We start from the raw sequence: 24,844 nt of genomic DNA, 5'->3' as shown, positions 1-24,844 counted from the left end.
TATATATTTATAATAAGATTATAAATAAGATACTCCACAAAACTTTAATTCCCTAAAGCTCCTAAGTCGTACCAAACATTTTGATAACAATAAATTAAACCGATTTTCTACGTCCAGAGTTTCTTATTTATACATAAATATATATATATTATTTTCGGCCTAACACTAAGTTCACCAGTTCGGTATGTTTTGATAACACGTATAGAATCACGTTTTGATCGCGTTCGACTCACCTGAAGGATCAGCGTTTTCAATTCCTGGTCGCTAAGAAACGCAGGTTTGTAGTGACCTTCCGTGTAGGAGGTGACAGCCCCGAGGATAGTTTTCAGATGCTGAACAGCCATCCTCAGCACGGTTAGCTTGTCGAGCTTCCGGGACATCGCGTGGCACATCGGTATCATCGCCGACAGCTCCGTGATGTAGGTGTTCATCTTGTCCCTCCTCCTCTTCTCGATCTCGCTGTGATTCTGTCTGCAACGCATAAAAGAAACGGGAAAGTCTCAATTATCTGCAAGAAGAATCGAGTGTTTATTCCGAATTTGCAACCCTTTCTATAGAAATTATTATTTAGACAGAAGATTGTAACTATTTTTTTCAGGACCAGTGGTAAAAACATGTAGAGGGTGCTATAAGTAACGCTGTTACAAAAATGGAACAATAGTGGAACATGCAAAATAGAAATTGATTTGTCTATGCTTCTTTTGCGTGAAATTCACTGTTCGAGGTTGCTGCTACGATGGTCTCACAGATGAACTGAGGATAACGATGCAACCATGGATTGTTGTGGACTATTTTATTTAAATCCGTCGAAGATATTACGATGCCCCGAAAGAAATGAAGGCTTCGTTAGACTCTGTCCAACCTTTTGTAATATTGTGTTGAACTACGGACAACTCTGTATAACACAAACATTTACAGTGCACTTGTAACACTTAATTCGCGTGTCTGACCATGACCGGTTATTTCTACTTCAATGAGTGTATTTAACATATTCCACCGTATTGGAATATTAGTGGATAATGCGAGAATATTCTGAACAGTGGCGCTTTTGAGTAATTTGATAGGTGCAAATCGTTGGTAAATAATTAATTCAATTCTAGTAAAGGCAAATTATAATGAATTCAATTATAGTAACGATAGGTTACCTAGCGCACAATTTCTATTTTTGTGCCTTCCGGAAATGCATTGCTTTATTATTTCAACACACAGTTCGATCAACTTTTTTTTTTACGTCTGAAAACCTATGTCTGGCAGTTTTTTATCGATCAAGTGGACAGCAACTGGAGGAGAGTCCATAATAGAAAACTTCACGGAATTTGCTGACAGAAACCGTCCGAAGTTTAGCGTGTTGTCAGCGAAGTTGATATGTTTGATAGTAATAAATTATAAAATGATTTTATTTAGTATAGATACAAATTTATCTGTGTATAGTAGTTAAATCAATATTTTTAGACAATCCTTCGCCGTGTGTAAAGCAATTATATCTAATGATGTATGAAAGAATTTAATTAATTGTACATTAATAATCGTAGCAATATATGTACATACGACTAATAATAAATGATGATAATTAGAATCTTCGATATTTATTATTAACCACAAATGACGAGTTAACTTGTCTCCCCCAATTAACAGGTCAAATTTCACGCTGTCGTTTTGTCGTCGGTTCAGACAACTCGCTCGACGACGCGGCGACCGGCAGCGTCGTCAATCAATTATGAAAGACGAATCAGTTAACAAACAGCGCTTTTGTCAGTGCAGATTCGCATTCAGTGGTTCGGCAAGCCGACGCGACGACGAATTATACTGAGAGTCGGTCCGAGAAAACTCTGCTTTCGATTTGTGAATGAATCAAGTCATTTAGGATCCTTAATTATTAAAATTAATTTAAGTTTTTGTTATGAAACTGCAAAGCTTCGCATTTATCAGCAGAATAAAAAGTATACCTATAAGAACGTTTATAACATGACTAATAACTATGAAATGTCTCTAGTTTAGGAAAGTTAAATATTTGACAACGTACTAACATTTCTCAGATAATTGCACCGTAGATCTTGAATGTCTTCTGCGTGTAACGTTATGTGTTATCTATGTATAATTGGATGTAGAAAATATGTCTCTTGAAGAACTAATAATGAAGTAGAGAAGGCAATGGTAATGATCTAAAACATCCTCTCAGCAAGTGCAATTTTAACACAATTTGCGTTGCAATGGATGTTATGAAACAGTTTAATGTCAGATTCTTCAGGTTTACAAATAGGACGATTAAAATTATCTGAAAACGTGCAGGGCAAATCGTTTAACGTAATCATCGTATTACTCAGTTGTTAGCAAAATCGAGATTTCTTTCCTGTCACGTATTATGGATCATTTTCTAGACGTTTGGACGTTTAATACATATACCTTCATCGATTTTTATTCATATTCGAAGTTTCATCGATATTAATATTTCTCGAAGATATTTTTATAAAGATACACTTTCTTCTAATTTGATGGACGTGTCGCCTTAGCAATTTATAATAGTAAATATAAAATCATACAATGATACCACAATGTTTTCAATAAAGAGAAAAACAAATCAGATCATTTCAGTGACTATTCGAACCGTAATTTTGAAGCTTTCCGTTTCATTTTAATTCAGACGACGATAATGATTATCGTAGAGTAATTAACCGATTGCTGCTTCTTGTTATCACGTTGTTCACAAAGTCACCGTCGTTTCTTACAGATAAATTAACGATACTTTACTTTTCAGCAGATGTCGAAACAAGACGATATATCGATTATGACAAAATACATTTTATTCTCGTCATAAGCTTATCTGTGAAAACTAAGAACAACCTTGAAAAATCCATTAAACGTGGATGATAATTCTGTGGCTATAAGGAAAATCGGTCGCAAGTCACAGTCACCAAAAGTTTAAGATAATGCATTAATTGAACTGTAACATATAGGACTTACGTATTTGTCAGAAAAAAGAACATCGTGAAAACATATTCTATATAGCCTCAAAAGAAATTATGCAATTTGAAATACTAATAAAACGAAGCATTAGTGGTCAGAACTTTAAGAGACAATATCCCGGAAATGAAAACATGTGAGTTGCGGCGTTCTTCCTTGCAGCCACGAAATTAGCCCAAAGGTCTCTCTGGATCATGCTACAGAACACGAATAGATATTTCATAGGTGAACACAAACTTCAAGTTTCCTCGTCGTCTACGGCCAATAGGTTAATAGAGAACCCGTTGGATTTAGCGTACTTGAGTGACGTGGGGCGCATTTTTCATGATCGTGTCGGCGGGCACGGCATCGGAGTGAATCGGATTAATGACGTCGCAGGTGAAGCCAGAGCAAAGAAATCAAGGTAGGTCAAGGTGGCAGTTACTTTGCCCGCACACCTGACATAATAATACGTAATCGCTCTGACCAGGATTAAGCTTTACCAGTGTAATGCGGTTTCTTCGATACGACCGGAACAGAGTGAGCCGGGCGTCCAACAGCCCCTGATAACTTCAACTGCACGTGAATCTTCTTTTATATAATCGATTCGCACTGCGAATCTCGTGGATTTAATATTAGATCGAACATTACAGGTCTACGTTTGCCCCACATCTTAATCAAGCTACTTTTTCTCAATCGCGTTACACGTGTTTGTCGCCGATTACAGTAATTTTATTTAATCGTTATAAGCCGTAACATCAATTATTTCTTAGCTGCCAGTATAAAAATGATATAATTTTAGTTGCGTCTGATCGTCGGTGTAAATAGTAGTAAGGAACTGATTTTGTTTTTATATTAAATAATAAAAGAAATTATTCAATATAAAAATATTGAATAAAATTTGAATTCAAAAATATTGAAAAATATTGAAATATATCAAAAATATTGAATTCAAAATTTCTTAACCGATGTTGTCAAGTGGAGATTAACGTGTGTTAAAGATGATCTTAGGGGGAATATGCCGTGTTTCCGAAATCGTGGTACAATCGGGAGATAGATGGTTTTTTAGGTACATACAATAATACGAGAACATAACAAATATACTGAGGAAATGTTTTCGAGATCATATCCTTCGAAATTTTTAGGTCATTAATGATTTTTTTCTATGATATTACGATTACAGTGCTGGAAAGGATACTTTTCCACTTCGTGTTATGAAGAACAACGAACATACATATTTCAAGTATCAACCTTAGTATTTTGTAATCCTGTTAATGGATAAAAAATGCCGCAAGAACGAACATCCTTATTTTCGACAACAAGGATCAAAATTGAGCTTCGTCGAACACCGTGGCCGCACGATCCGATTAAAGGTGACGGTACTATCCACTTGGCTCGTCCATCCTCGTGGAAATCATACTAAATGTTACGCATACGTTCGTATTTACAGCAAGCGGTAAAGGCGAGCGATGCAGAGTGTCGCGTATCCAACGAACATCCGATTTCGATTTTCTGAAAAACCCAGTCTTATACCAAAACCTTTCGTCGCCTATTCTCTAATTACTTTTTCGTTAACGATCCAGCCACTCTCCAGTTGCACCTCAATTTCGATAACAACTTGAATTTACTTTACTATAACTAACTTTAGAGCACGACTAAGCCTGCCTCTAAATGTGTACCATTAGAAAAACATGATTCTACTCACTTCTTACTGTCGTCGTTTGTGCGAACAGATTTGGCATCGTCGCCCGTATCGTCTAACAAATCACTACCGTCACTGAAACAAAGAACAAGCGAAGATGGTCAATTAGACTATAATAACGACGTGAAGTAACTATTCCTCCAACGATCATTAATTTTTTTCGTCTGATATTTTTACAATTGCGAAATTTTTAAATTTCCAATATTTTCACTTGTTGAAAACAGTAAGTTTTTCCTATTTAATTAGTACTTGAATTTTCCCTTGAAGTTTCGAAAATCTCAGTTAAAATGTTGCTGAAACTTTTGCTAAATATATCGGTTAAATGTGTTACCGAATTAAAAGCTAACAAAGAGAGGTCCCCCAGGCGTGATACTCAATTTTTGGTGAGATTTTGCACAGTGGTTGAGCTCGTAAAACTGGATTTTTATAATATCCGGTTTATAATTATTGAGATATACTTAATGTTAAAGTTGTTAGTAACGAAGCTAGAAAGATAAGCTGGATTTCGGGCCGTGCGGCGGGGTGGGAATGCGGGGATGTCAGAGAAGTGCTCACGAGTGGTGGAGCGAGGGAGAAGAACCTACGGGAATGTCCTAATGTTTCCTCTCTCTTGTTACTACAAAATTTAACATTAAATATCTCAAAAACTATAAGCCGTCTGCACCCAAAACTGGGTATCATCAGATTCAGTTTTACGAGCAAAATCTTATAAAAAATTAAGTGTTACGTCTAGGGATCTTTGATTTCATAGAAATTAATTTTCATTTTTTTCATAGAAATAATATTCAAGTGTTTCGTTACATATACACAGTAAAGAAAATATCTATTTCAATTATTTCAGGTTTTCAGGTTCATATTATAAAATATATATTTTGAATACCTATTATATATTTGTAAAATGTATTTAAACTATTGTAGCATTTCAACTATATGTTATTACAGAAATAAATGTTACTATTTCAAATGAAGTAGGATATATAACACAGTTGAGACAAATAGTATATTTGCAGATATCGGTTTTTCTTAATTGAACTATTTTTATATACCACTGATACAGTAAAAACGTACTTCACATATCAACATTTAGACTTTATTATTTTTATTGTTATTATCATTATGGTTGGGAAGAATGCATGTTCCTCAGATTTCAAATTGTGTAAACATTTTTTTAGACTTATTCGTTGCAAAAATATTTGCCAGGCAGGAAGTAACGTGAAACCGCGGAATAATTGAGGAAGACCTACGCTCGCGCTTCGAAACGACGAAACACGGAGAAACCAAACGTGAGTACAAGCGAAACAATTTATTTGGCGTGCAACCCTTTCGAGGGTGCGACATACACCTTTTTATGCACAGTTTCGCCAAGTTTTTCTCGCGCATAGCTGTCGCGAGCCTTTTCTTGCTCTCCGAAGTTTCGTATACCGCGTCGACCTTCTCTGACGAAAAGTATTCAATCGAGACCGTCAATTCTAAACGAATTGTTTAAATACACGAGATGTATTTTGTACGTCAAAAATTGTTAAAGATAAATCTATATGAACAACCAAGTCTGAAACGATACATTTTTTTCTGTGTGAAGCTTCATTTTTGACAAATTCTACGATCTGGTAATTAGATTGTGAATTTTTACACATTTACGGCACATGGAAATCTTATCATTAGTGAAAGACAATTTTCCTTCATACTTGTGTCTTTTACAAAACAATCTACAAAAATAGATAGCAACAGAAATTTAAATATTTATTTATTTATTTATTTACGGAAGAAAGAATCCCTTTTGGAAACATAGAAAAAAAATTATAAATTAACAATAGGAATCAAGAAAACGATGCACCTGACGCAAAAATCACGGTAGGGTAGAAAAAGACTAACTGTTTATAATAGATGTTAACGTTTCTAAAAATCCTATTTAAACCGTTATTATTGTGCAGTATAATGTGACATGATTCTCTTAAATTAAAATAGTTCGGTTCCTAATGGATATTCGAATATAGATTAACTCCAAAACCACCAGAAATTTTAATGCAAAACTATGGTCTGCGATAAAATTACAATTATAGAAACAGAAATTTATTGGCGCTGTAATGATACTGAATAGAGAAAAAACTTGATACCAATCTACAAGTAAAGAAATTAACAGTACTGATGATCAGTGGTAATTGATGTAAAAATTAAGTAGCAAGAATGTAATGCAAAGAAAAGTGTCTTAACTAACGATCTAACGCTTGTGGCCATCATGTGAATTTGTATATTCTCCTTGTACATTCTAGGTAAGATGGCAAACGCAACTGGTTTCCGCCAATTACTGAACGCAATTTCGAGAGGCCCGGTATCCCGAGGGAGCACAAATCTTCGGCGTTTCGTTAATGATTAAGTTAACCCTTTGAGCGGGTAACCGACACCTTGATCGGTAATTACTTGGGAGTTGCGGTCGTTTAACGGGCAATATCGTGGGAATGGCAACGGGGTGGAAAGATATTTCTGGATGGAAATGTACAAATACATTTAGGTGGCTTCGTTTCCGACGTGTTCTCTACCCTGCTACCGGGTTAACATGTAATACACCGATTGCTGTACGACTTCCATCCATTCGTTCCGTGGAACTGACTTTGTTAGGAACACGATGGATAAAAAAAGGGGCAGTATTATATTTGCACCTGTCAACGTTTCAATGATACTACTCGTTTCTACTTCGATAGAAAATGGCTGACTTATCAATTTAAAAAGTAAATGAACTAATAAAACGATCTGATGAAAGTAAACCGAAGAAAAAACGATTAGAAGAAATTATTGCAACGTGTGTATAACAGTTTGTATAAGCATCCATTAAGTTTTTAGTCTAGGACTCTTATCATTACGAATTGGTATATCGTTTACAAAAGAACAGACTTGTGTAGTTCTTCAGTTCTGGATTCGTCAGATTCGATTCCAGAATTATTTCACCAAAATAGGAATAATTAAATCGAGTTTGAAATAAAATCTCTTTGAAGGAACAATGTGTTCGAATAATTAGACACATGGTGTACACTTATTTGAAAGAAGTCAAAGTGATCTATTTCTAATTTTCTCTTCAACAATTCGAGTTGCAATTGTAAAAATGTTTTCATGTTGAATAAACCCATTCTTTCATGCACTTATTCTAGCAGAAATCGTGCGAGATCTGAATCAATTCAGTTCTTTGCTTGCTAAGCGTACGTCAATGCGTATAGAGGCCTCAGAAACCATTCAGTATAAGTCCCTAAGCATGATAACTCAGATAATCATATTTTTAAAACCTAAGTTTAAAGGTTACAGAAGAATCTATTTAGTAACAGATAAACAAATAGAACATTGCTTATCGCAGGTTTTGACGTTAATCCTCGCATGACGTTGGCCGTGTCTGCGGTGACCTTTATGTATTACATGTAAGGAAACATGATAAATTATTTATTACAAATACAAAAAAACAAATAGTTTTTTATCCCCTACCGCATTTCATTATGGCGATATTAGCGATAATCGACAAATAAATAAATCAATTAAAGTAAAATGCTATAGATGCTAGTATAGGTCATGCGGGACCCGGTCACCGGTCAACCATGGTCCGTGATGCGAGGGTTGAAGAAATCTCTCAGCCTGTAAATTGAAAATTGCCCTTATACTGGTCGATTTCTGAGTGCATCGCGTTTGTGCCGGGTAGTCCAATCGAATCCCAACAAGTATCAACATCATTCGTGACTGATCATTAGAGTGGTTCATATTTTTTGATTTACGATTCTTTCTAGTCTTATCCCTCCACACCGCGATACTTGGTGACAAAATGTGTGCAAAATTTGGAAGTATTTGCGCTAAAGCTGAAAAACTTTAAGGACTTCATGTTCTTTTTGAACATAAGTAGTATTTCGTTATTTGAAAAATATCGTTAAACGTTTCTGCCTGAACGACAATGCCTTAGATGAATAATAATAAGATTTATTATTAACCCTATGCACAAAGTGCAAAGACAACCTCTCCTTCAATGTTTAAATATTCATAATTAAAAAGTAGACAAGTTTGACACAATATTATAGTGCAAGGGATTTTATAATATATATATAGATTTCGATATATTCCCCCTTGTCAAATATATATATATATATAATGTGATGCAGTATTTGACAAGGGGGAATATATCGAAATCTAGACTCACTAATTTAAAAAATATTTGACATCTTTTTCACCCTTGACATAACCCTGACATAATCTTGACATAACCCTGTTGAATGAGTCAAAACAGCCCTCAAAGTTTCGGATAAAAAAATACATTTAAGGTAAGACCAAAAAATCTCAAAAAGTGGCTCTTATAACTAACGAAGTACCATCCTACTGACCAACCGTCGACGAGTTAGTGAGTGAAATAACACAGTCTTACTGGCATGAGAGTTTCCGTTTCCTCGGAACGGGCGTGAACTCGTCGGATGTATCGGTGTTGGCCTGGCCAAGGCTCGGAGTGGTGGACGCGCTTCGTTGTTGATTGTGACGATGATGATGGTGATGGTGATGATGATGATGACGGTGATGGTAGTGATGATGGCCGGAGGCGGGTGCCTGGTCGGGTACCATAGTCGGTGGTGTCTCCATAGGCTGGGGCGGTTCAGCCCCCGTTACGACCCCCTGGTTGCTGTTTTCGTTCCCACTGGCTGGTGCAATGGTGCTGGTAGTGGCGGCGATAGTAACGGTGGTAGCGCAGGTCGTGTTCGGGTTGGTGGTGGTGGTAGTGGCTGTTGTCTCGTTGGTGGCGGGGGTTGGAGTCAGGCTGAGACCATCGCCACCCCCCGCCGGGACCGCGGATACCTCGCCCACACCAGAAGCCGCGCCTATATCGCCGAAGTAAACCGTGGAACAGGTGTTTCTGGAACAATAAATCGTGTACCGATCGATCAGACACACGCTCGCCGTCGCCGTTGAGTGCATGGTCCGTCAGGAATCAACGGGACCTGGCACTGTCTTGACGATAAGGCAGTGGAGCCGGTTACTGTGCGATGACCAATTGCTGTGGCTTTGGTTCGCTTCCGGGCATAATTGACTTTATATTTATCGAATAAAACTAAGTTGTTTTATTCTTTTATTTTGTTCATTCTCGAATGAAAAATTTTAACCAAAAACAAACCAAACAAATAATTGGTCACCCTGTAGTAACTGGCTCCACTAGCCTAATACTGTGGCTGTAAGAAAAAACGTCGCATATCACAATTTCAAAAAATTTCAGTTTAGATTCACGTACTTAACAGAAAAATATCATGAAAACAAATTCGATAGGTTCAACAAATAAAAAAAAGAAAACAAGAAAACACTGGTAATATGAAGCATTTAATGATCAGAAATTTAAGCGATAATATCTCGAAAGTGAAAACATGTGACGTGCGGCGTTTTTCCTTGCCGCCACGGAATTGTCGTTGGAAGCTTGGATGTTAGCATATAGTACAAGACTATGAATGGTGGTCAAACAGTTTTTACAATCGCGATCACGATATTCTGAGGTCGTGAAACCGGATGGGCTATAAAGTAATCGTGCTTGCGATTTTCGCGGGGTAATGACTTTGATTTCCGATCGGTTTAGGACTCCAAACTATGGTCGGGATTGTTCAGGAAAAATGGCGCGTTCCGGTGCGGTAGCGATAGCGATAGCGAGTGCGACGTTGACCGCGATGACGGGTACGTATTTTTCGTTAATTCCTTTCAAGTGCAAAATTTCTTCGAACAATCCTGACCAAGATTCGCAGAGAAGCAAGTCAAATCTAGTTTCGAAGAAGTGCGAATAGGTGACGCATGCGCCAGGAGTTCCGTACAGCAGCGTGGCGCATCTACCGGGTGAACATTATAATTCTGAACTCTCGTGATCGTAGTTCAGAATTATAATGCTTCCCTTTCCCAACTCCTTTAAAATCAGATCTGACTTATTTCTCAGCGATGGCTGGTCCTGACTATAGTTTCTTTCGAGTCCTACTCCGGTCATAAATTAAAATCGTTATCCCAAAAGCCGCAACATGATTACTTTATCGCTCGGCCGATTTTACGACCTCAGAATATCGTGTCCGCAATTATGCCCTTCAGACTTTTTGCAAACATTGTAATGAACTTCATACAGTGGATTCTGTGAATTTTATGACAAATATGAATCGGTTAGATCCTAGAGTGTTAACACAGAATTAAGAGTATTTACTTCTAAATAGTTTAATGCATAGAGAAGTGTCCGGGTTAGTACAATTGGCCCATCGAAATGGATCCGTTTGACTAAATTGTTTTAATAATCACTTTGCTATATTACTGGCCATGTCTGAACTGATCTTTAAATGTATTATTATATTAAAAGCCGATATACAGGGTGTTTCATAATTTATGGTATAAATTAGGTCAGGTAAATTCTATGGCTGGAAATAAAACGAAAATCATGAATAACGATATTGCGTGGAAGGCTTCGTTTTTGAGAAAATCAAATTTAAATATCGGTTTTATACATGCAGTTTGAATAATATCTCGACTAAAAATAAACTAAATTGAACGAAAACTAGACTGATTATTTTAGTACCCTGTGTTCAATGTATTCTTCAATTGTATCCCGATAGTAAACAAGCCCTGATATTGTATTATGCATGAAAACGATCATATTAGCGGTCTATAATGATCAGTTATACTCGACTGATATTAGAATTAAATTCCTGATTTTCGTCTTATTTTCAGCCATAGAAACTACCTGACTCAATTTTTACCATGAATTATGAAACACCCTGTATATTGTTATGTAACTTTGAACATGAACGATGTTAACTTTGCGTAAAGGTCAGCAGTCATCATTGATGATGTCAGCGAGTTTTTTGACTCCTGATGGAAGTAGCTTTAATGTTTGCGGAATTTGTTTATAGATTAATTTCAACAGGACCCGGCTACATCCGAAAGCCTCAATTGTAAACACTGCATGAAATCAGGCCTTGAATCTACGATGATATGTACGTAGTTCTGTGTCTCGAATTGTCTATTTCAAAAATTTCAGTCCCCCCTTTTTTTGGTCTGTACATAAGAGCGTCTTTAGTATTTAGAACCGACTGGCGATTGTGCAAACTTTCGAGCTCCCATCGAAAGGTGTTACACATTGACAAAATCGTTGTTAAGCAAATCGGAACTACAGACATGAAGCAGAAACTATTTCTACAAGATTAGGTGCAGAAATTAATTATTTTCCTTTTTTAAGTGAATCGAACGTTTATTGGCAGAAATATCGTACAATTGTCAAGCCTCAAAATGGTCACCATTGTTTTTAGTGACTTTCCGATGTCAAGCAAGTGTTGGTTTTCTTCTTGAGAAATTGTGAGCACACATGCGAATACGTATCCGTGATAAAATATTACATTTCACATAAAATGCTACTGTCGTGGTAGTGCAACATATTCTTAGGTATAAATTGATCCTCAATGGTTGCGTAGACTTTAATTTTTTGTGTTTTGATTGGAATATGCAAAAGATAGCCGATACCTACAATGAATAATTAATTGATAGCATCTCTTGATCCAAGTCCCGCGGCGGTTAAGATTATTGAAATACTGGTCGGATGAATTTTTACACGAAGTATTTATGTTAAAATCCTAAATATTTTTCACCTGAACAAGGAGTTTATTATTATTTAAATTCAAGTTGGCGACATGAGTGTTTTTATTTGTACAGGACTGCTATAACAATTGATAGTACAGTTGTACAAAGCATGAAAAATCGTTGAGTTCTTATCGAAACGGCTTGGTCGTATCTTGTTTTCAAAATATAGTAATTTATTTTGAAAAATTACTTTCTCCCAGAACTAAAAAGTATTACAAAAAAGCTGTGAGTATAATTTTTGGCGAAGCCCCTTACAGCTTCACGCGAAGAAGAGAAAACGTGAAAACAACGTGGCCGTCGCGGCGTGTTAACATTTATATGATTTATGCAATTAAGTCAGTGGTATACACGCAATTGCAAATAGATGCTAATTAATCCGAAGCGTGGGTTCATTTGAGAAGTTGTATTCGAGAAAGTTTCATCGAACGATGCTCAATCATTCATGGAAATCACTGACTCTGCACAATCGGCGACCATATTGTCGCAACATAGACTATATTGTACAGATTATCCATAAGAATTCATAACACAAATTTCAAAAGACCATATAAATCCATTATAACGATTTAAACAGTGCATCAATTATCTACTGTGTTAACACAATCTATAAAAATGTCTCTTCGATTTCTTATTGCTACACGTGACAACACATTGTCGGGAACACCAAATCACGAGCACCTATAAAGCTAGACATCGAGAAACACACATACATTCATGCGATCTTTCTACCCTTAAATTGGACCTGTCCGCCCTCTAACACGAACGTATAAAACACGACAACAACGCATTGATTTCCACTTACTCTTGGACAGCCGAGAGATTATAATAACAGCGCGTGGGATGATGCTGATGATGTTGATAAAGTTGAATCCCGGTGGTCGTCATTCCGGTGGCCACCTGTCCCCTAGCGTTATTGTGATCTTGGTGGATCCGCGGCTGTAGCTCCTCCAGCGAGATGAACTCCTGCGGCTCTTGACTCGAATGGAGGAGCTGCGTGTAACTCTGTGCCATTTCCTGGGCCACCATCTCCTGGTCCGGTGGTCCACGAAAGCACAGCAGGTCCTCCAGCTCCTCTTCCTGCCGCTGCTGGTATTGCTGCCGATGATACTCGAGCTGCGTCTGGTCCCGATAGTAACGGAGACGTTGCTGATGATGTTGATGCACCTCACAGCTGTTCACGTCGGCGCCATCGCCGACCACAACGTCATTCTTCACGACACCGCCGCTATCTGACAGTAATCCACCCTCGTCTGCGGACCCGCAAACAACTGTTCCTTTATTCGGATAGCGATTTTCGCCGAGCCGACCACATGATTGCAACGCGCGAGCGACCAACATCGGGACCAACACAGATACTAGGACCAAGATCAAAGTCAAGACCAGGGTCAGGGTTGCGTTCGAGATCAGAGCGATTCAGAGTGATTCAACGCAAGACTGCTATCAGGACCAAGGGAAACATGAAAACAAAGACGAAGACTTGTCTTGGGATTGAGACTCGAATCGGGGTTCTAGTGAAGAATCTTGTACGTTCGATGCTTAGAACACGCTAATGAGCAGCAAGGAACCATGGAATCGACCATTGCGTCTGGGTGTCGGATAAACGATCGACTGTACACATCTCACGTGCTGGTAACTTGGAAATTACGACGAAACGCATCGAAAATACGCTGAAGACGAAGCCGAACTGTGTCAAAAACGCTACGGACGACAATGTAAGGGAGTTCACATGTGCTTGACACCTGTTGGCGGACGCTTATTCAGCGTGGTCACGCACACGTGACACCGGTCACGCCGATACGGATTTCACCGAAAAAATAAAATTGCCAAAAATCTCGCTTCCTAATGTTCCATTTCTTGTTAAGGGAAGTAGATACCTGAGTACCCTGAAGAAATGCCTTTGTTGTGGAGATCACTGCAATTCTCGATCGGCGAATTACGCGAACGATTTCCCTGAAGCAAACGATGTGCGCAGATTTTGCGTATTATAGCATTTGATAAGATTCTGGCGGCTCGGTTACGTAAACGGTCATGTAATTATTCATCGCGGTCTGCGACGATGTAAAACACGACTTTCTAAATCGCTGACCTCGTATTTGAACGGGCCGCTGATTGTCATCGGGTTCGAATAAACGCTCCCTTTGTACGCCGGTCTCATTTATTCACCTCTGCGACACGATCACACCGGGACGATTACGATAAACAAATTACACCAATTATGCTATGATCCGGTCAATTAAACGGAAATTACTTGCGACCGTGTCTATCACGAATTTGTTTGGCGTACTCTGTTTAAGTAATACATTTTGTTAATAGGTTAGGGGAAAATTGTGAGAATGAGTGGGAAGCAATCCTGATGCAAATGAAGCTGACGATACACTGCCCGATGATGTACTTAGTATACGGAGAAAATATTTTGTGCTTAGTTTCAACGTTGTAGATTGACCAGGAGGGGAGCTCCTTGTCAGAGACAATTCTGATTACCTGGTTTTGTTTTATATTAGCCACTTAATCTTGTACGAACATACTTGAACTTTTCCCAGGTCCTTTAATCCAAACCGTAATTATAACATATCAATGATATTGTGCACTTAGTCAAATTATTTTGACACTATAAGATAACAGATTTTTTAGGGACATGGATCAACAATACTTTTAACGATCTTATTCTTTTGAAGATTTACCAGTCAGAACAGACGACTACAATTGCAGATAAAGCTGAATCAAACTACACTATTGCATGGAACAGAAATAAATAAAAAATTTGTTCTTCCCGTTAATAATTTCCATAAATCAAAAGTAATATACTTATGTTCTTAAATCCTTGTAATCTCTGTCTACTGTTTCAGACTTCACCTACTCGTTTTAACCATAAATGCATAAAGTCCGCAACCCGATAATTGCGCGTAGAAGACAGTGTAACTGACAGGTTAAAAAATCTGCCGAAGCAATATGAATCTCGTTAAATATAATTTACTTTGTCCGTAAACATAATTGTCGGTGTTCAAACTGCGTGCTCACTGGCAGGCACGCGTGAAATCTTATTAGCTGCCGGTTTCGATAGTCGCAAATAAAAGTTCCTACCTCCTAGATTTAAGTAAACCAAGCCCGCTCGTCTGAAGGCAATTAAATGTTCAAAGAGACAATGTGGCTCGTGGTTACGAAGATACAACTGCATGACAGTCGCAATCGCTTGCCTGTTGACAGCCGGCTAACAAATTGACGACGAACGAAAGGACAATCGAAGTGATCTATGGCGAGCCGTACATCGACTGACAGACAATTTTATATTTTTATGACATTTCGCCGACCGTCTCGACGAATCCACTAATTTATTGTGATTAGCGTAATTATGGCAGTTGTTATGTGTGAACATCTACCAAAAAGCTTGAACTTCGTTTTGCTAGCATAAAATCGGTGCATTATACAGCTTACTTGTGTATTTACACATCTCTGTAACTACAAATTCTATTAATTTCTATTACTTACTAATAGAAAAAGTACAAACACATATTGTTTTGAAAAATCAACTCTTTCTTATATTTCTCTTAATTAATTAATAGCTCAATAAATAATATTTCAAATAAAAAGCGCGAATGTCACGGCATACTCGCAGTTGCTTGATCGGCAAAATGATATGGGAACAATATTCAAGTGTTTCATTATAATACGCAATAAAGAATATATTTATTTAATATATTTATTAATATATAATTATATATTATATATATTATATTATAATTACAATATTATAATATATAATATATTATATCTTATAATATATAATATATATATATATATATTTATATATATATACTATATTTTGTAAAATCAATTCAATATTTCAATTAGTATTGCATTTAATACAGAAATAAATTAGTATTTCAAATGAAGCATATGTAACACAGTTGAGAGAAATAGTATCTGCAAATATTTGTATTTTTTAATTGAAATATTTTTACTCAGGTCTGATTCTACAATACTTTACGTAAATGCAGCTTGCAGAAATTCAAGAGAAATGTTGTTATTTCATAAAAGATACGAGGCTGTAGTTTCGTTCACAAGTTGTGTGTTTAGACAGGTGTAGAAGACGTGGAATAGTAAAATAAGGTAAACGACCGAAATATTGATCTGGAGCAGCAACAGGGGACAGCGTACAACTGTTGCCAGTTTTACAATAGCACAGGTACGAAAGGTTAATAACATTCCCATGTATATGTTTTGGTACAAACACAGTAATCGTTCACATTGACATACTACCGTCGCGCTGTCGTCGTCGGTGTGAAATTAAACGGGCGCAAGCGTTACAGCACTGGGTGTCATTGTCAAGAAAATTTCAACATGAACTTTGTTTCCGGCACGCTTTACATGTACAATTTAGTGGATGTTTTTTAGCGGATGCACGAATTTGAGATCGTTTGAAAATGTTACAATTTCGTCGCTGTTATGCAACCGAAAATGTGTTCGGGTATCGCGAAATTTTCCACGCTCGCCAAGGAAAGCGGCGTTCGTGATTACGTAACCGAAAAATAACATATCGTCGGTGCAATCAGTTTGGAACCGATTAGGTTGCGTCGTGTTGCGTCGATCGCGCGAAGAAAGGGATCGTGCACCATTATCGCCAAAATAATTCGGCAGTTGTTGCCTCGAAACTCCACGCTTTCCGACGAACACGTACGGTCCATGATTGTTCAGTGATAGAGACGTCAAATGCGTGATGCCTGCCAACTGTGTAAAATTAACGTTCTTCAATTAACGCGTCGAACAGATCTCGAAGAATATACAGTGGCCCACAAAAGTGTTCGTACACCTTTTAAAACGCAATAATATTTTTAAAACTGGACTAAGGGACTTAAATTTTTTTTTAGGTCATAGCGGGACTAGTCTACCAGACGATGATCAAAATTCTTTTTTTTAAATTTTGCTATTACTTGGAATAACAAAAAAAAATAGTAAAAAGAACGTGAGTTTTAACTTTTTTTATTTGAGCATATAACAAAAATTTCAAAATGCCTCTCGTAGATCTCGATAACTTACATGCGGGTTGAAAATATTATCGAAATCGGTTAACCCTGAGTCGAGCTATAAGCGTAGAAAGATTTAAGAAGCTGCAGATTTCTTTCAGTTTTTGGTCTGAATCGTGATAAAATTGTGATTTTTGCCATCTTTAATTTGTTATAACTCATAACAACGTCAACTGATTTCGATAAAATTTTCAGCACGGCATTTTTAAAATTTTTGTTATAGGCTCAGATAAAAAAGTTAAAAAACGAGAGTATTTTTTATTTTTGTTGTCATTCCAAGTAATAGCAAAATTAAAAAAAAGTATTAAATTATTAAAAAAAATTCAAGCCCCTTAGTCCAGTTTTAAAAAAATAATTGCGTTTTAAAAAGTGTACGAACACTTTTGTGGGGCACTGTATAATTCATCGTACTAACTTAATGGATAACTTTCTTGTATCTCATAAATTCGAACAATGGTTCACTGAACGAATTCTTGTATAAATTAATTTTGAAACAGTGGGTTATGTCAGATTATAACATAAAATATCAACTTTTTGCACTCGAATGACGACTCTGCGATGCTACCAAAAGTTATCATAGTATATAATTCGAAACAAGATTTACGTTACTTGTTCGCTTTTAATAAATTGCTAAAAATGTAACTGTGATGTGAATAAATACACTCACTTTTTTATTTGTTTCGTGTGTGAGATATACCGAATTGGATGAAATTTTGGATTCAATGAAATTTGTGGGTTTTCAAGCCAAAATGGCTTCGAGTGCAAAGGGTTAATGATCATTATTGTACGAATTGCAGGAAATCTACGTATTATTGATAAAATATTAAGAGACTCTAACAAGATATATAAGAAAAGTAAATTTTCTTAGTCAGAAAACGTATCCTCAAAGTGGATCGCGAGGAATTTTTTAAAACCTTGAATTTACAAGGAGTTAAAACGATTTGAAATTTTTTTGATTTTGTATACGACTGTAATTCGACAGCATAGCGTATTTCTTGACAGCTTGAATCAAAGTTCTATTAAGTTATTTTGTTATATAATAAGAAATTGTTGTTTTCGCAAGTTCATCTTTCTGTACCTAGTTATAATAAACATGTGAGCATAACGAAATTTACCTAATGCTTGCATCGAACAAAGGCTATTGTTTTGCAAAAAAGAAAAAGAAACTTCGTTTTCATTTCGACCTTCAAACGTGATAATATTACATGGTAGAACCTAACAAAAAAATGATAAGCAGCTTTGCTTGTAGTATCTGTTATACAATTTGAAATAATTACATCTTGCAGCTGGTAGTCGACTAATTTATGCATCATTTATGTGATACAATGAATTACAAAGTAGCAGAATTGCTTGTTAACGGGAATCGCCGACGATGTGGTAACATTATCGATTACAATTTTGTAATGACCATCTTCCCCTGCTCGGAAAAACACATTTCACTTGACTTTTTCCTTGCGCAATGATCATTAACTACCAACGACTTCTTCTTGCGTTCCGTCGCGCGCCTCATAATCGCAAATTAGAGTCGGGAGTCGAAGATCCTAGGGATCGGCGAGCGAAAAAATCTTAGCAATCTATTCACCGTAATTTATAACTTGATAAAATTTCTGTGCATTGAGCTAGTAATTACTAGTACCTGACATTAGTCCGCCAATGAATAAAACTCTGACATTTTTTGTCTTAACGCCCGCAATTTAAGAATTTTTTTTCAAACGATACTTATATGAATACTGGCTAAATAATATGTCAAAAATAATTCTCGAAAATATTGACATTCTCAAAGTATCGGGATTTTCGAAAATCATATCATAAAATTTGGAAAATGGAGTGAAAATAACGCATCTAATATATCAGTAATAAATGATTCATTTACTAATTAAAAGTTACTGTTAATTTTTATTTTAATTCCCGAAAACAGAATACTTTCGAGAATCCCGAACATTTTCTCGACGTAATCAAGAATTCCTAAATGAACGGGAACCCCATCCGATTTTGATAAACATTCTCGACCTCTACCGACTCGCCATTTTCGAGTTCTCGCGTGCCTCAGGGGATTCAGAGATGTCAGAAATAAGTTAAAAAGGTCAACCGAAGTTAATGAATACATTAATACGAGTATCACTTTCCCATTGTGCAATTATTAGAGACCACCGGAATTCCAATATGAAACGATTTACGGCGATTGCTACTTTTCCGAGATATTTCCATCGTGGTTTATATCTTTTCCAAAAGGTAGCTATAAAGCATAATTCATGAAATGTTTATTTTGTATTGATTCTGATTCCATTCGAAATTTGATCCTCCATTACTCTACCTCCACGGAATGATTATTGCAGTATCAGTGTGGATCGACAAATATTCAAGCTCACTCGAATTGCAGTCTAAAATTGCAGCGAACCTTATCAGCGTTCATTATCTTCGCACGAGTAACTTATCCAGTATTCAACTGTGAAAAATGTTTGATACCGTAGCCACCATTATCTGGCTAACTCTAGGTCAATGAATAGAAAAATGAGTAATCACCGGTAGATATAGAGGAGCACCGATGCACGAGTCAGCTCGTGGGAAGCGTCGCAACCGTCGTCCTTGTAATAACAGAAAGTAGAAGAGACTTCGCTCGCGGCTGTTACTTGTTCATTAGTGTCATAGCAATCGCACTTTTCCTAAAAATCGTGCGAGAGCCGTTTTCGCTCGGTTCACCTTGGACGCCTGAGAAAAACTAGCATTGATAGTTGGAGTACAATAGTCTGATAAGAAGATGATGTCAGCCCGTATCAAACCAGAAGTGAACGATCAAAGACCATTATCACGGTTGCAGGGGAACGGTTAAACGATTATCTTACAAAGACAAGAAGATAGAGAGGAGGACGTAGAAGTAGAAGAAGAGGGCGAACGAGCGGAGGAGGATACTTTTGACGGAAGAAGAGAAGAGAGACAAAATAAATTAAACTATTTAGCAAATGTCTAATAACGAGAAGAAGTGAGAAAAAGAAGAAGATCGAGAAGGAGAAAAGAACATTCTTGACGAAGAGAAAAGAGCGGACAGCTCGTAGGCGGACACAAAATGACAGACGTTGCAAATGATCCACCGATTCATATAAATCTTAACAGTCCAAGATCATAGCTAAATGATAACCCTTCGATTCGAAACAGTGACAGCTTCAAACCCCGTTACTATATTTTAGTGTGACTATTTCTCACTACTTTCCTTCAGTCTCGATAAGTAAATTGTGAGTCGATGAAGAACTTAGGAAGAAGTACCTTAATCACTGGAAGACCCGGTCCAGAGGCGCGCAGATCTATCCTAGCGAAATGATGCACGATCTCATCGACACGACAGCGGCTCATTCACCGATTTATTCACTGATTGTTAACGATCGATCACTTATCTCCCACATCTCTATCACTATATATCTTCACCAGGTTACTGCTCGGAATTACTGAAACCGACGGAGACGTCGCACTGCCACCTTCGGTTGCCATTCGGCGAGCTTCAGCCAGTGATACCCTAACGACGAAGACCTTCGAGTATCTTTCCGAGCACAGCACACCACAGATAAAGAATCGATGACTTTAATCAACAGAAGCATAAGAAACACGAATCATCGCGTCACCAAGGATCAAACACATCCAACTTCTAACCGAAACCATGGAAGGATTTTCCAGGAAGGCGCATTCGTTCCGTCAGGAAAAGACCGGGTCCGGGTTCACCGTGTGAACCCTCTCTTCGTCGAACGCACCCAAACAAACAGAACGATAAACGAATCTATTTCAACGTCTTATCTAGGATCAGGTAACCTACCAGCACTCATCCAGCACAGTGCACGAGGTATGGTTAGAGTTACGAGCAACAATGCTCGAACACTTATCATCGCCTGCTGACAGCACTAACACGAGAGTGTTCCGAAACGAAACGAACGTTGCGTTCCGTGCGTGAACACTCATCACTCAACACTGCAACACGGAGTGGCGGTCGAACCGAACAACCTTATCACTGATCTTTAGGACGGGGTCGACTTTGCTCCGGTCCTGGTCCTAAGTTGGCCCACGGGACCGACACTGGTCACTGTCGCGCAACTTTCGGCACTGGCACATAAACGTTATCAAGCCGACTCGCTCGCAAGTAAGCGTAGGTCGTCGAGTGGTCGGGTGCGACCGGTTGCAACCACGTGGTCGTGCGAATCAAGAACCGTTTCACCCTTCACGGGGGCGGAACGGGTCCCCGTGCTTACCGAGAAGCGCGTACATCCACGTCGCCGGCGACGACGAAGAAGCGGCGGCATCCTCGCGGAGCGCGGAAGGCCTGTCGCCTTCCCTCCTCTCGGCGGATGCCCTCGTGCCTCGAGGGCGCCCGTTCGACGACGACGAGGTCGTGCCGCCCGCGGCTCACCGAGCCGGGTATCGCGAGAGAGCTGGTGGCGGCGGGCACGTGTGCTGTGTGCTGCACCGACGAGGAGAAGAGGAAGAAGAAACCGGCGGCGAGTCGCGGACGGGCGGTCGGACGGTCGGGCGGTCGGGCGGAAACGCGATACACGTAAGAGCAACGCGTCCGGCAACCTTCGCGATCGTTTACCGTGCCGCTACTGTCCGTGCGAGAGTAATGGTGGTGGTAACGAGCCACTTCGGCTCTCAGCTCGCGCGCACTCTTCACCTGAACGGCCAACGAACACCGAGTGGGGGTGGTTGGTGGCGGTGGCGGTGGCGGTGGCGGATCGCCAGCGGTGGTGGCGATGATACTGGTGGAGGAACACCAGTCGAGTCCCTTGAAGCACAGGTGAACCACAGGCTGGACCCCATGTCCGCTCGACCCCTGCGCTTCGTTAAATTTACAGCGATTCGATAGCCAGCATGTCAATTTAACACTAGGTTCACGGAATATTAAAAGTAGTTATTTTATAGAGTAGATGAGAGATAATTACTGTGCCTTTAGTTTATTTTCAAACGTAATTAACTTTAGATTTCTCGTGTAAGACCTATTAAATTCTGTTATATAAATTCAACTAATTATTTGTTCGTTGAAATTTGACGTGTAAAAGACGAAAGTTCTTAAAATGCAACAACAATTATTTGAATTGTCTGATACCGAGTTCACGAAATTTACTGTACAGCTTACGAAAAAGTTTACGAAAGTACTGAACGAGATCAAAATGTGAATTGTATCGCTGAATTGTATTGAGGAAAGAGAAACAGGACAGTGATTATTTATTTGAATTTTTCTTTTTAGTTCCAACTTCTCAGTAGTTTACTCACTGGGCACTGTAACTAGATCTATCCTTCGCTGAATGCGTTAATTACTGTACCACAGGATAGGCCTACATAATATGATAAGATATGAAATGGCAGATGTTTGGTAAACAAGTAGTAACGGATGTTTCCTTGAATGCAACTGTATACATTTATTACTGATATGCAATAGGTAAGATTACGATGCCTTCAACGATCGATTATTGTCTATGGAATTCGAAGTTGTAGATGAAAGTCGCATAAAACTGCACCCTTTCTCGGATAATAATACAACTCTTTTATTTTGAATTATCCGATACAATTTTTCCATGGTAGTTACCATTTTAATTACATCTACGATCATGTATTTTCGATTATAAGTAACCCCAAGGCGCCGCAACAAATTTGTGATATTTCATTTTCTACGAAAAATGCTCTCTTTCCTATCATTGCATTTTTAGGATCTATGTATAGACTTCGCTGTATGTGTGTCAATAAATTACCAAACTCATCTCGCAATAATTGGATAGGTAAGTCGAAAAATTAATCATATTCTTATTATGGTTTTATTAATGAAATAAAGCCGATTATCTCAAAGCACAATTTCACCAGAAACATCCCTCAGAACCCTTCAATTGTAAGGTCGGACATATATGACGTTGAGAAATATTGTACTTCTACATCATATATTCTTTATGACTCGAAATTCTTTTGTAGTATTACACATGTCTTTGCATTCCTATCGAATTATAACCCAGTGTAACAATTATACAAAATTACAGCAGCATCTATGACGAATAATACAACAGTCACCTAGCAGCTCTACTCAGAAAAGTAATCGAAATCAAGGAATCGACGAGTACACGTGTCGCGGATCAAGTTTCGACTAGTTCTACGGCGAGGAGGAAGCGTTGAGCGCTCATTGGCCAACTCGTCAGCCTTCCCAAGGGGTTAGACCTGCGTACAATTGTCTCGGCACCGTTGACGCCGTGCATCGCGTAGGTGTAGGGCGGATTTAGTCACTCCCACTTCCGTCGCCGATAGAAAACCACGTGGTCCGCTCCCTCGTGTCGCGCTTGTCCCGCTATTATGCGGCCAATTTTTTCCACCTTTTTTCCTATTTCCATCCTTCTGAAATGTGTATCGTTTATTAACACCTCAATGACCGATATTTTTGAAAGCTTCACAGTCAATTGTACTCCGGACACTTGCACGTTTGCCGATGTCACTGGAAGGCCTTGCAAATAGGTTCGCTGATTGGTATGTTTAAATAAAATGAGCTAATGGAAACAGTTCATGAAATACTCTGGTTTGTATGAAAAAATATTTTAAGATTTATTTACCATCATAGAGATAAGTACATGTATTGAAAATAGTTATTTATATTGTGGTAATTATTAATTGAAGTAGTATTTTGTTACAATGTACTGGAAATAATTGTTTATATAAAATAGTATTTCTGTGTATCTATATTTCTATTGAAATTCTATATCTTATTTGAAAAATTCTATTTCTTACAATTATTATTTACAAGAGAATATGGACTAATAGAAAAAGTACAAACACATATTTCTTTTGAAAAATAAACTTTTTCTTATACTCATCGTAATTAATTAATGTAAATGGAATATTTGTTGGCCAGTTGCTTGGTCGGCAAAAATTTCATAGAAATAATATTCAAGTGTTTCGTTTCCTCTTATTTAATCATGTCTAAACATTCGAGTGCAATTGTGATAACAGTACTAGGAATGAATTCGAACGAATCAGAATCTACGCACTACGCGTTGCGCTCGGTATCGTGACATCGATGTTTCCTAATTCCAAGAGTGCTATCGCTGATACGACGGTAATCGACTTGCACGAGAGATTAATTTCCTTGTCGTCGAGGCCTATCTTTGCTAATTTTGAAGTTACCAACTACTTCTTGAGCGATTAAGTAGCTCTCTCAAAAGACGTTTTCTTAATGCGACTATAAAAGCTGCTTCCTTTTTATAAGAATACTTATCTAATCGTTCCTGTTAATTATTGTAGGATTGTGTTTACTTTTGTTTTACTCTTTGTTTAGAATAAACGGCTTCGATCCAATAATAAGCGAAGTAAAAAGTAAAATAATTTATTATATTATATAAATTATACCATAGTTCTTTTGTAATTTTTACTAACACGAATGATGAACTAGTTTAAAACAGGAGACCACTTTTTAGAGTAACGGAAACTTTATAAGATAATGCTTAATATATTTTCTTCACCAACCTTCATCCTGCTATTGTCAATGTCATGGCAGTGTGTTAACAATCAAATATACTACTCAACAAATTGTTGCATAGAAAAATTTTAGATAAAGATTATCCAA

The 24,844-nt window shown here is 37.8% G+C and overlaps 1 protein-coding gene across 6 annotated transcripts in view; it reads right to left on the bottom strand.

Annotated features, from left to right (window-relative positions):
- Positions 1–24,844, bottom strand: part of cyc (basic helix-loop-helix ARNT-like protein cyc) — a 75,413-nt gene that overhangs the window by 26,602 nt on the left and 23,967 nt on the right. For 3 of the 6 annotated variants that reach the window (XM_033483057.2, XM_033483056.2, XM_033483060.2), the window contains exons 3-6: positions 21,501–22,078; positions 9,033–9,512; positions 4,646–4,717; positions 234–471 (exon numbers count right to left, since the gene is read on the bottom strand). In XM_033483057.2, coding sequence (XP_033338948.1) covers positions 234–471; positions 4,646–4,717; positions 9,033–9,512; positions 21,501–22,078 — 1,368 coding nt within the window. Of the gene's footprint in view, positions 1–233; positions 472–4,645; positions 4,718–9,032; positions 9,513–13,049; positions 13,516–21,500; positions 22,079–24,844 lie in introns of those variants that run through there. The other 3 variants (XM_033483059.2, XM_033483058.2, XM_076523324.1) reach the window with 3 other exon arrangements.

This window comes from Megalopta genalis, chromosome 6 (assembly GCF_051020955.1).
Source record: "Megalopta genalis isolate 19385.01 chromosome 6, iyMegGena1_principal, whole genome shotgun sequence".
In the NCBI taxonomy this organism is placed as follows: domain Eukaryota; kingdom Metazoa; phylum Arthropoda; class Insecta; order Hymenoptera; family Halictidae; genus Megalopta; species Megalopta genalis.
The sequence above is the reverse complement of the archived record's forward strand: the minus strand, read 5'-3'. Positions and strand labels throughout refer to the sequence as shown.